Source organism: Mus pahari, chromosome 12 (genome assembly GCF_900095145.1).
Source record: "Mus pahari chromosome 12, PAHARI_EIJ_v1.1, whole genome shotgun sequence".
Taxonomy (NCBI): Eukaryota; Metazoa; Chordata; class Mammalia; order Rodentia; family Muridae; genus Mus; species Mus pahari.
The window spans coordinates 43,284,613-43,297,211 of NC_034601.1; the positions used below are offsets into that span (position 1 = coordinate 43,284,613).

The window sequence follows — 12,599 nt, forward strand, 5'->3', positions numbered from 1 at the left end:
CACCAGCCTCTGGTTTTGTAAACTATCCAACCCAGAGAGTCATCTCTGAAAGGACAGTGACATTTTTATTAATTTATGATCATGCTGAAAACAAATCTGAATACCTTCTCTTTGTCATCTTATTCTATGTATAATATTTGATATACCTAGAGGCAGTTAGAGTCTATCCTCCATTCATATCAAGAGGTCTATTGTCTGCAACTTGACATTTGTCAATTTCACCAATTTTTAGGCCCCTTGCCTAAGTCAGAATTCTGTGGCCCAAGGTTATAATTTGACCTCTATCAGACTCAGAAACTTTTGTCATTCTTGAGGCATTTCCTCTACAAAACTATTAAAATTTGATTTTGAAATTTTTTTGGTATAAAGACAAAGAAAAGCTGGGCCATGATTATTATATGTCATCAATATTTCATTTATATTTTTCTTCTGACATTTAAAGTGATACATTTTCATAGGTTCCTGAAAGAATGTTTGACCCTAGGCACTGAGCCTTCAATGCTTAATGAATGACCTGCCTTTGATGGAGTTAGATGTTCTTGAGTTCAGTTGTGCCATGACACAGACATAGAAGAAGCATTCTTTGGTATATAATGAATGATTAATCATTTTAGAACGAGTACCTCCATTCTTTTTCTCCTCATATCTTTTTGCAGAACAAACCCTTTCACATTACCTGCAGTCCTACATTACCCTGTCCTCCATCATCCCCCAGTGAATATTTTAAGAAGAATGGATCTGTCTGAGTTTGGAGATGCCACAGCCTTCCTCAGAAGAAATAAAGCTGACCCCCTGTTCCAGCCACCAGCCTTTGATGGTAAGACTTGGTGGAAGCTGTTGCCTTGAGTTCATATTATTACTTCAAGATGGCAGAACTATTTACCTGATTGCTATGAACCATCAGTTCTGGGGAGTAACCTATTTAAATGGTGTGCCATTGCTATGAATCTAGAAACAACTGAAGACATCAAATTGTCCAGGCAGGTAAGAGAAATTTCTAAGAATAAGAAAAGTAGCTGGGAGGAATTCCAGGCCCACACATTTATGTAGCCCCGAGACTAGTAGTCTCTTCTAGGAGCTGCCATAAGTCAAGGCTTCCTTAGAAACATATTAATTATCAGTGAGCACATATTTTAGCAGTGAGAGGTCTGTGGTTTGGCTGAAAGTTGACTTCTTTGTACACTATGAAGAAGGAAGGAAATGATGTTTGGCAGCAAGGCTGGAGGTGAGAGCTTGTCTATGTCTGCAGACATTCCTGCTGTTGGAACCTGGCCTTTTGGCACAGGTCAGCAGGGTTTCTTAGCCAAAGTAAAGGAAAGGTCAGTTAGGAGACTGACACTGGAATTCACAATTTCTTTGTGCTTCAAGCAAGGCCAAAGGTTAATGAGGATTTCGCTTCAAATAAAAAGGCCAAGTTCTACATTAAAATTTCCAAATAAATTTAACCTTCACCCTCATTCTTTTTTATATTTCTGGGTTGCATGCTCATTCTCTAAATTTCAGCTAATTGGAGATTTGGAAGTCAGATTCACAGTGTGGTTTGGCATCAGGTCACCTACATGTCTTAATTCCAAAATTATTTAACAGTGCACAATAAAAACTGAACATTGTTCTGGTACCCAGAATTAGTCAACATTAGACTTTAATGTGACCAATTATAATACAAGCCAATTATGAAGGAAATTGTATTTCCATCACAGACCTACCATCCCTGAGTCAGCTCCTAGCTTCCTGTCCTTATATTTCATTAGTGTGATTGCATTTCAGAGTAGCTAATTATAATCCTTCAGATCAAATAGAATAACAGAATACTCCCCAAAGTGTTCAGAAGTGGCCATGCAGAGGCATTTCACAGGCAGTTAGGCACCTAAGACGAGATGGTAATAGTGCTGCCAGGGAGAAAAAAAAAATCAAAGTTTGGCCAACACAGTAGCAATAATTTCATCTATAGAGTCAACACTATAAATGAGTGCTTAAAATAGAGCAATCAATATAATCTTGATAAAATTTTAAACATATAATCCTTCTTTGTAGACATTCACTGGCAGCAAAAAGATTTTTTAAAAATTACCAAAAGTTCTTCATCTCTCTGGGCTAGGTGACAGCAGGGTTTGTATTTAGAACTCAGGCCAAATGGAAACAATTTAATAATGAGTATTTGGCCAACTTGGATTTCAATTCCATGTTTGTGATCATCTATTACTTTATCAGTAGAATAAAGCATCTTGCTTTACTGAGCCTTCTTTTATTCACCCGCCAAAGTTAGATTAAACAAAACCACGTGTCTTGCCTACTTTCCTTCATTGCTGTTAGGACCAAATAGTGCTATAAGCTTGGAAATAAGCTTAAAATAGTGTAATGATACCCAGAAAAGAAAACCAGGAGTGCTGGATGATAGGGAGGAAGACCAATGGTTTTCAAGGCGAATATAAAAAGAACTACACTCCAAAGCCAAACCAATGATTTTATCCTAAAAGAGGCTAAGTTTCCATTGAAGATGACTATAAGCTTGAATATAATCTAACCCTAACTTTCTGTCATACCATAGAACAGAGACCCATAAGAAATGATACAGAGAAACAACACTGGTCACTTCTGAGCTTCTTTATGGTTGGTTTTAGCGTTTTAAATTTTTTTATACATCTCAATTTTTTTCAATTAAATGTTGACCATCTTCATATTATATGAAATCTATAATTAGAGATGGTTAGCCCAAAGGAAATAATTTTGGGAGAATATCCTTCATTTATAGATGAGAAAACCAAGACTCCATAAGGTGAAATGGTTGCTAGACAACTCCTTAGTAGCAAGACCGGTACTAAAGTCTAGATGACTTAATTCAAATGCAGTGACATCTGTACCTGGTGTCTGCATTATTGATGGGCAGAAATAATTAAAAGTTAACTCATTTCATCTACTGTATTTTTTTAAAAAGTAAAGTTGCTGCTACGGACTGTGTCTCTGGGAAAGACTTCTGAAAATTCTTCACTCCCACTGTTTCCTGAATGATGAAACAAAGAGCCCAATATGGGGTGGTAGGTGAGCCCTATTGAGAGAAACACGGGAGAGAATAGAGAAGCTAAGCACTTGTTAAAGGAATCAGGAAATAATGGAGTAAAACTAATTTAGGAGGATGGTAATTTGATTTTTAGAGTCATCAGTCTAATCACTGCTCACAGTTAGCTATGGCAATGTTAACACTGTGCACAAGTCCTATTCTTCTTCCCAAGTTCAGAGACAGACAGACAGACAGACAGACAGACAGATAGACAGACAGACAGGAAGTGCCAGAGAAAAACAGTAACAGGAGAGAGAGAGAGAGAGAGAGAGAGAGAGAGAGAGAGAGAGAGAGAGAGAGAGAATCATCAAATTTCTTTTAAGTAATAATATGTTTTGAAATACATAGCCTTTAATATGCTAAGGAAGTAATTTTAAAAATCAAATATATTTTCACATGCTAACATAAGAACATCAGTGATTGTACAAAAAGGAGCAAAATAATAAGTACAACACAAAAAACAGTATTCAAAAGCATAGAAAAGCGGAGAGGCAATGAGAACTGAGTTACAAAGGATTATCACATCTGCTTATCGCGCAGTTTTCAGGGGAGAATTGTTTGTAGTTAGGGAAAGGCAGAAACTAGTGCATTGTAAATTACCACAGTAGGAAAATAGTGAGCAATGCGTTTCTATGCAGAGACAAGAATGGAGGGAGCAGAGGAGAGTGGTGCCCAGTCCATTTCCTCTTTGTACACTCTCATCAGCGTGACCCACAGCCCACCTTTCAGGAAAGCATCTGGTAAAGGCCACCTACCCTGCAGCACTACAGTACCTGGAACATTGGTAACTCATATTTTAGAGGTGGTGGTAGTAACCTAGTTGTCACTCCTGTTAGCATCATGGTCGAATGTGATTTTTCATCAATGCTCCCCCCTCCCCCCTTTTCCTATTTGGCTGAGGAACTCTCATATAGAATGCTAAGACTCATTTGATTTGAAGAACACATTTCCTATTCATCTTAAATGGCAAATTGCCCAAGGTGGACACCAATTTGGTAAGTATTTAAATGAACCTAGAGAAACTTTTTCTTGTATTCATTGAACTTCTAACCTATTTCACCTGGAGTATTTTATGGGTTACTTCTATAAAAGACTTCTTTACTTAGCAATAAAGCATTGGCTACGGGGACAGCAGAAGGAAAAATAATATATGATGGGAAATATAAATCAATTTTATTATATAACAAAATAATGGATATTCTCCTTCAATCTATTCAATGTTGCATGTCCTTCTCTTAACAGACTTTCATTCAAAGATTTAAATATAATGTATAAAAACCCTTAAGGACAAATCCATTAACATACAGTTTTCCACAGATATAAATAGATCATTTTTGAATGAGCCTTTTGAGGGGATCTGGGAAAGAATAGAATGACCAGGAGAATATCCAGGGGTCTAGTGTTGTGGTAGGATGGGGAAGGTGAATTAGGTAGACAGTTTCCTTATAACCTAAGGGCCCATGAGGCTGGCATATATATATGTGTGTGTGTGTGTGTGTGTGTGTGTGTGTGTGTTTTATATCGATCGCTCCAAGACTTAGTAGAAGCAAGACTACACTGGTATGAAAACGACCATTGGAGATGCCCCTGAGTGCTGTAGTTATAACCCATCTTTTCTCTCTAGGGAAGAAGAAATGCTGGGTTCCTGATGGGAAGAATGCTTATATTGAGGCTGAGGTTAAAGAAAGCGGAGATGATGGACAAGTAATTGTAGAGACTAGAGATGGAGAGGTAAAGCCAGCCTTTTCCTCCTAGGGCAGTCTGTGCTCTCTTCCTAGTCAAGTTGCTAAGTACATCCTTCTCTAATACTACACACCTAGCTAGAGGAAGGGATGCAGCTGATACACCTTGGAGACCTCACTCATGTACTCTTGCCCTTACCATCAAGGACATCAAATGAATCTAAGTATGGTGGTTATTGTGAAAAATATAAACTCTGGACATCACAATTGTTTCTGCATGTTTTGTTAATATTTCAAGTTCCTGCTTTTTCCTCTGCGCCCTTCCATTTCTTCTTTCCTTCTCCCTTCCTCCCTCCCAGTAACTTCTGCTGCGTATTTTTTCTGGATACCCAGTGTCACTCTATGTTTTCCAGAATGACCTCATGCTCATGATATGATCCTTCTGTTTCCCAAGTGCTGAATCTATCTGAATCTATCTGTGTGCATCATCAAGGAAAAGGCAGAGTGGGGATGGAGCGCTTGCCTACCATGCATGAAGACTTAAGTTTAGTTTCTAGTACCTTCAAAATGTTTTTTTTTTTAATTAGAAAAAAAGATGTGCGATTTTAATAGAATGACATCATATCAGAATAACCAAGAGCTATGTAATGTCCAGTTAGGCTAAATAAAGGTTTAGATGGCAGAGGAAAGCTGTTTACCTTGCAACACCCAGGAAGCAAAGAGAAATAGAGACATATAGCACAGAGAGAATGCATATGCTTTCAAGTCATATATTCATATTCACATGTTTCTAAGCTAGGCTCTACTAGCTATAGTACGACCATCTCAGAACTCATCAAGAGAGCAATGTTCTGGTGAAGTGATACTCTCATGACCAAATTACCTCTCAATAGTGCTGCTAGCCAGAGACTAATTCTTCAAAAAAGCCTTCTTCATTTTTTCTTTTTAAACCATCACATGAGTTTAATTATTTACAATTTTAAACATGTTCTCAGTGTAAGCTTAGCTGTGCTGAGAATCTTAATGGAAGGTGGCAACTAAATAATAGGAGTGCATGAGTAAGAGAGTCATCACATAGCAAGTTATGGAACAAAGAAGCTGGTGACTGGCCAAATGTCTGTCTTTCTTTCTTTCTTTCTTTCTTTCTTTCTTTCTTTCTTTCTTTCTTTCTTTCTTTCTTTCTTTCTTTCTTTCTTTCTTTCTTTCTCTTTCTCTTTCTCTCCTTTCTTTCTTTCTTTCTTTCTTTCTTTCTTTCTTTCTTTCTTTCTTTCTTTCTTTCTTTCCTTCTTTCTTTCTCCCTTTCTTTCTTTCTCCCTTTCTTTTCATTTCATTTTCTTAATTTTATGTTTGTCTTTACACACTCACTTTACATTCTGCTCACTGACTCCTTCCCACTCATAGCTTCCACAATCCTTCCCTCTCCCCCTCCCTTCCTCCTCTGAGAGAGTGGGTTCCCCTCTCCACCATATCCCCTGCCTGGCACTTCAAGTCTCTGCACTGCTAGATGCTTCTTCTCCCATTGAGGCCACGCAAGAAACACAGTCACAGGGTATGGAACAGAGACTGAGGAAATGGCCAACCAAATGTATTTTTTATTTTTATTTTTATTTTTTAAAGATTTATTTATTTATTATATGCAAGTACACTGTAGTTGTCTCCAGACACTCCAGAAGAGGGCATCAGAGCTTGTTATGGATGGTTGTGAGCCACCATGTGGTTGCTGGGATTTGAACTCTGGACCTTCGGAAGAACAGTCGGGTGCTCTTACCCACTGAGCCATCTTACCAGCCCCCAAATGTATTTTTTAAAGCAATTTTTTCTTGAGAACTGAGAGCCAGAAGAGAACTACTACCTAAGTCCACCCAAGTGCAGAATCCCAGTGTCCTAAACAAATTTGCTTTAGGTTGGACCTCTTCTGTGTCCCCTACTAACTCTCTGTTTTGCCCTCCTGTAAATCAAATTTCCAAAATATGTACTACTGGGGGAGGTTCCCAAACTATATTCCAAACTGTGGCATCCTTTACATGTTCCTAAGGTTCTGATCTGGAATACAGTTTAAAATGTACTAGTTCTATAGTAGGAGTCACTTGGTGGGGGGGAGGGGCAGGACCAGGGCAGTACATTATGAGAGCATCCACAGTCATAAACCTATCACTGTATGGTCTGTAGACAAAAGAGTGTGCGTAGGAGCTGGGGCCCTACAATACCTTCAGTACCTACAACTCTACAAGGGCATGTTCTCAATCACCTAAGAGCCTCTCTATAGGCCACAATTTTTAAAGGTTTTACAACCTCTCTATAGTAGTGCGTATTTAGCATATGTGTCTTTAGGGAAACACTAAGGATTCAATGTGTAATAGCCTTGAAAACCATAAGGTGCATGGTTATTTGTCTACTTTGAATAGTCTTTTCCAAAGCATAAACAAACATATATTCATAGGGGAGATAGAAGAATAGATCTTTGCTTGTGTGTTTGGACCAGATCTCTTTACGTAGACCTGGTTATCCTGGGCTCACTAAAACTATGTAGACCAGGCTGGCCTTGAATTCATAGAAACTCCTCTTGCCTCTGCCTCTGCAGTACTGGGATTAAAGGTGTGTGCTACCACACATTGTTAAGACCATACTCTTTCTTTTTCTGTTCTTTTCAGAGTATGAGAATTAAGGAGGACAAACTTCAACAGATGAACCCTGCAGAGCTTGAAATGATAGAAGATCTGTCAATGCTGCTTTACCTCAATGAAGCATCTGTACTGCACACCCTGAGGAGGCGATATGACCATTGGATGATCTATGTATGTATATAGACTCTACCAGAAAAAAATCTCAGGTTGGAACTTGCATTAGCTGCCTCAACTTCCTTCAGTGATATTTTACATTTAGTTATAATATTCTCATATAAATATTCATTCAGAAGTCACTGTCTCAACCTATTCTTTATTTTCATCTTGTCAACATGCATGCCATTTCTCAGAGAATGCCACATTAAATTGAAAGTATGAAGCTTAGAACCTGATAGGGTACTGTCCACATGACAGCTTAGTTACTTATTAGTAAAGGTGATGTAGTCTACCAAAATTTTTTCTGGAGGAAAATATATTTCAGATGTTGCTCTTCCAATGTAGTTTTGTACAAGGATAAAACCAGGACATGCTTGTATTCATATACTTGACACTTGTGTATTCTTACACAAATATGCTAGCACTAGGAATGGATAAACATATAGCACATGCTCACATTCCTGTCTGTCTAGAGATAGCTAGATAGTCATTGGGCATCTTCCATGTCATTCTGTGTCAGAGTTTTCAGGAAACAACAGCTAAATTTCTTGCATCCATGTCACAGTTGTTGCCATATGTGCTCTTTGAAGAAATGCTTGATTTTCCTATTCAGTGCTCAACGAACCCTTGTTTAATAAATCAGTTAATGAAAAACCTAAAAAGGCTGGGTGTGGTGGTACACATTTTAATCCTGGCACTTGAGGGGTAAAGGCTGATGGGTCGTTGTGAATTTCTGCCCACTCTAGTCCACATTGTGAATTTCCAGACAGCTAGGGCTATGTAGAGAGATGTTTTCTCAGAAAACAAACAAGCAAACAAGCAAACAAACAAACAAACAAAAGATAAAAAATGCTCCATTTATGGGCCTGGAATACGGGTACATCCAGATACACAGGAGAATTTGTTAAATATGGACTTGAATTTGTATTCATGTGTATATACCTACTGTTTTATGCATGGAGGTCCAAAAGCTTGACCTGACACTGTGAAAGACACTTGTTCTTAGAAGGACACTACAGCAAGCCCCTAGGAGAAGATGGGACTATCTTCTTTAATGACAGCTTGTCCATGCTGCTGAGAAAGTCTATGCAGTCCCAGGTGAAGATGGCTTTCTCTTCTCTCCATGTTTCCAGTCTTGCTAAACTCCTTGATGTTACCTTTCTATAAGAAAATGGGTTATTAATATTTGACTACACATAAAAGTTGAAGGATTGCACTTAAAAAATTAAGTAGAGCAGGTAATTCACCAGTACTTGGGAAACCAATGAGTTTCTCTAGTCATTAAGTTCCTGATATTGACTCCTCCTCTTTTTTCCAAACCTATGCATTAGAAGCAACACTGAGAAAAGACTGAGGTAGTGGCCATAAGAATCTTAGACTGTGACAGGCAACCATCCTAGTCTTCAACTATCTGACTTACCAGAAGACTGTTTCAGTTTCTCTGAGGATTTGTCTCTCAACAAAATTGACACTGAATGGGTACTTTTAAAAGTGTTTTTATTATTATTATTATTATTATTATTATTATTATTATTATTATTATTATTAACTCACTTTATTTATATTTTAAATGTTGCCCCTTTTCTGGTCCCTCCCAGAGTTCTTCATCCAATCCCCTTTTCCTTTGTCTCTTAGAGGGTGCTTCCCCCACCCCTCACCCCCCCTCCCACCTACCCATCCCCACCTCACTTCCCACCAACATCCCCTTCCCTGGGGCATGAAGTCTTTACAGAATTAGCCCCATCCTCTCTCACTGAGACCAGACAAGGCATTCCTCTGCTACACATGTGCCAGTGGCCACAGACAAGCCCATGTATGCTCTTTGGTTGAAGGCTTAGTCTCTGGGAGCTCAGAGGGGTCCAGACTAGTTGATACTGTTGTTCTTCCTATGCGGTTGCCATCTCCTTCAGCTCCTCCAATCCTTCCCCTAACTCTACCACAGGGGTCCCCAACATCAGTCCAATGCTTGGCTGTAAGTGCCTGAATTTGACTCGGTCAGCTGCTGGTGGAGCCTTTCAGAGAACATTTAGGCTCCTGTCTGCAAGCACAACATGGGGTCAGTAATAGTGTCAGAGTTTGGTGCCTGAGCATGGAATGGATCCTAAGTTGGGCTGGTCACTGGGTCTGCTCCATTTTTTTGTCCCTTCATTTCCTTTAGATAGAAAAAAATTCTGGGTCAAAAATTTTGAAGATGTGTGGGTGGCCCCATCCTTCTACTGGAGAGCCTGTCTACCTACTGGAGGTGGTCTCTTCAGGCTCCATCTCTGCACTGTTGGGCATTTTGGCTAAGGTCACCCCCATTGAGTCCTGGGGAGCCTCTCACATCCTGGGTCTCTGGGACTTTCTAGAGGTTCCCCAACCCCACCCCCAGCTGCATTTCCCCACTAATTCTCCTGGCCCTCTGGACTTCTCTCCTGGGTACTTTAAAGCAGTATCAGGTCACATACAGTCCTGAAGGACATTCATCTCAAATAAAGTGAAAGCACTGGTGTTGTACTTCTTGTGAAAGCGCTAGAAGAAAAGGCTTTCTTGTATTTCAGACTTCTTATGGCTACTGGTATTCATTGTATTGGTTTTTCCTCAGTCTCTCTTCAAGAGGTGTATGTGAGAGCTAGAGAAATGGCTCAGAGGTGAAGAACACTTGTGGATTTTGCAGAAGAGCCAGGTTTGGTTTCCAGTAACAATATGGAAGCTCACCGCCATCTATACCTCCAGCTTAAGGAAATCTAGTATACTCTTTTGGCCTCTGCTGGCACCAGGCACATATGTATACACATCATGCACGCATGCAGGCAAATGCTCATACACATAAAAATAAAAATCTTTTAAAGAAGAGACTTACATGTGTCAGATGTTTTAGCAGTTAGTTCATCTCCCAGAGATCGAGAGGCAGTACGAGGTCTTGATGTCGGCTTAACCCAGATCTGTTGGCTTCTTTTAGAAATCACTTCTTCACAAAAATTCAAATCTCTCATCGTCCATGGTCCCTTACAAGGAAATAGTCAAGCCAGCATTACATGACAGGGAAGCCCTGACAAACCTGGGAGTGTTGCTAACCTATTTTCTGAAATCCACTCTGATCTCTCCTCAGACATATTCAGGTCTCTTCTGTGTGGCTATAAACCCTTACAAGTGGCTCCCTGTGTATCAAAAAGAGGTCATGGCTGCCTATAAAAGGAAGAGGCGATCCGAGGCTCCCCCTCACATCTTTGCTGTGGCTAGTCATGCCTTTCAGGATATGCTTCGCAGTAAGTAGATGCCCTACAGAATGAAAAGGGAGAATCTCTAATCCAAGTTTTCTACATGTCACTGAAGGACACTTAGGTATTGTGACAGAGCATGGCCTCACAGCTGCCTCATCTCTTGAAGCCTCTGTTTCCTTCCAGATAAAATGCAGGCAACATAGTATGGGCCTCCTATGGTTAGAGGGACAATTAGCTTGTACTTCAGAGTGAAAGAATGCATTTGTAGTGCTGGGGCTGGAGGATGGCCCAGATAATGCCCCCTGCAGATGTCTGCTCTCATTACACCAAGCATCTACTGTATGGTCTGACGCAGGAGCCTTTCTATAGCTGTCACTATGTGATGATTCTTAAAAGGCTAACAATGCCAACCATTAGTTAGTTACTCCTTATATTTAGAGCTAGGAAATAGGCCTAGAATTAATATGTTCATAAGACTAGTAAAATAGGGATATCTGTTTTATACTGTATTTTTTAAATGAGGGGTTTGTAAGTATGGATGAAAAAGATCCTTCTCCTTTTTTCTAAGTTAATAATTTCATGCCAGTACATAAGCTTCAAGCATAAACCTATCCCAGCATTTTCCTCCTTTTTTTTTGTAGATGGGGAGAACCAGTCTATAGTCTTCACGTAAGTGTTTGTTTCAATTTTCATTTTGCCCTATGTGAAGTTTCATTGGAAATGGATACTTATATTTCACTAAGAGTAAAACTTAAGTTTGTCAAATTTGACTTGTTTAATCTTTAGATAAAAAATGCATTTCAGGTAGGAAAAGATACTCTGCAATAGCCATACTGCTTCGGAGAGTTCTATAAATATGATATTAGGAATTCTGCCTCCATCATTTAAAGAGACTCCTTAAAAACCGTATTGTACACACTAGTTTAGTTCCTTCTCAGGGAAGAGCCCTTCAGTCTTGCAAATAATCAACTTCAATGGTCTCTATGCTCACTAATTAAGCAGAGAGGCTGAATGTCCATAGAGTATGCCCATGAAACAGATAACTTACTGATTTGAGTAGGCATGGCACAGTACATATAGTAATACATAATGCATCTTTGGAGGATAATAAAAGAGGGTGAAGCCTTCAGGATACCTTATTGAGGGTTCATTTTGATGGAAAGAACTCCAAGTGGGCACGTTATTGTGGGCAGGTGACTGAGACTCAAGGGGTAATGAGATGTTGTGTTATTGACTCTCTGTTGGTTTCTGTTATCTTAAAGGGAATGATAAGTTTTAGAATCTTAGAGCTAAGTGGCTAGTTAAAATTCAAATCTTTGCTCTTTTCAAATAGCAATTACTGGCTTCTGAATTTCATGTACCTAAAGGCAGGCTTGAGCGAATGTAGTTGATTGTTGAAGGGAAAGGAGAAAACTAAGGCACAGCTTCCTGGTGCAATGGTTGGCAAGTCATTTTCTAAGAAAGGAGGCTGGGTATGATCAGAATTAGCTAATGTCCATTTTATTTGTCCATTCATTGATTTTCAGAAGCAGTTAACTATTTTCAATTTCAAATCACAGAGGAGAATCTGGTTCTGGGAAGACAGTGAACACCAAAATGATCATTCAGTATTTTGCCACCATGGCAGCCATAAGTGAGCCTAAGAAAAAGCTGGTAAGTGTCCATAAAACCATGAAAGGTGAGTTGGCCTCATCTACGGAGACATGGAAACTTTCCCCTGACCAGTATGGGGACTACAGAGGAGGAAAGAACCATAAAACAATTAGCAAAATTGTAGTAATTACTTTTCTCATTCTGTGACAGAATATCTGATCCTGCAATTTAAGAAAAGAAATTTTTTCTGCCATACTATTTGAGAATATATATATATATATAT

At 39.2% G+C, this 12,599-nt stretch overlaps 1 protein-coding gene across 1 annotated transcript in view; it reads left to right on the top strand.

Moving 5' to 3' along the window:
• The first annotated feature begins 652 nt into the window (after positions 1–652).
• The window catches only part of Myh15 (myosin heavy chain 15), a 148,018-nt gene continuing 136,071 nt past the window's right edge, over positions 653–12,599 (top strand). Inside the window, exons 1-6 of the mRNA XM_021209387.2 lie at positions 653–817; positions 4,683–4,789; positions 7,392–7,535; positions 10,612–10,768; positions 11,365–11,392; positions 12,283–12,376. Of these exons, the coding sequence (XP_021065046.1) occupies positions 733–817; positions 4,683–4,789; positions 7,392–7,535; positions 10,612–10,768; positions 11,365–11,392; positions 12,283–12,376 (615 nt within the window). The 5' untranslated portion in view covers positions 653–732. The remainder of the gene's footprint in view (positions 818–4,682; positions 4,790–7,391; positions 7,536–10,611; positions 10,769–11,364; positions 11,393–12,282; positions 12,377–12,599) is intronic.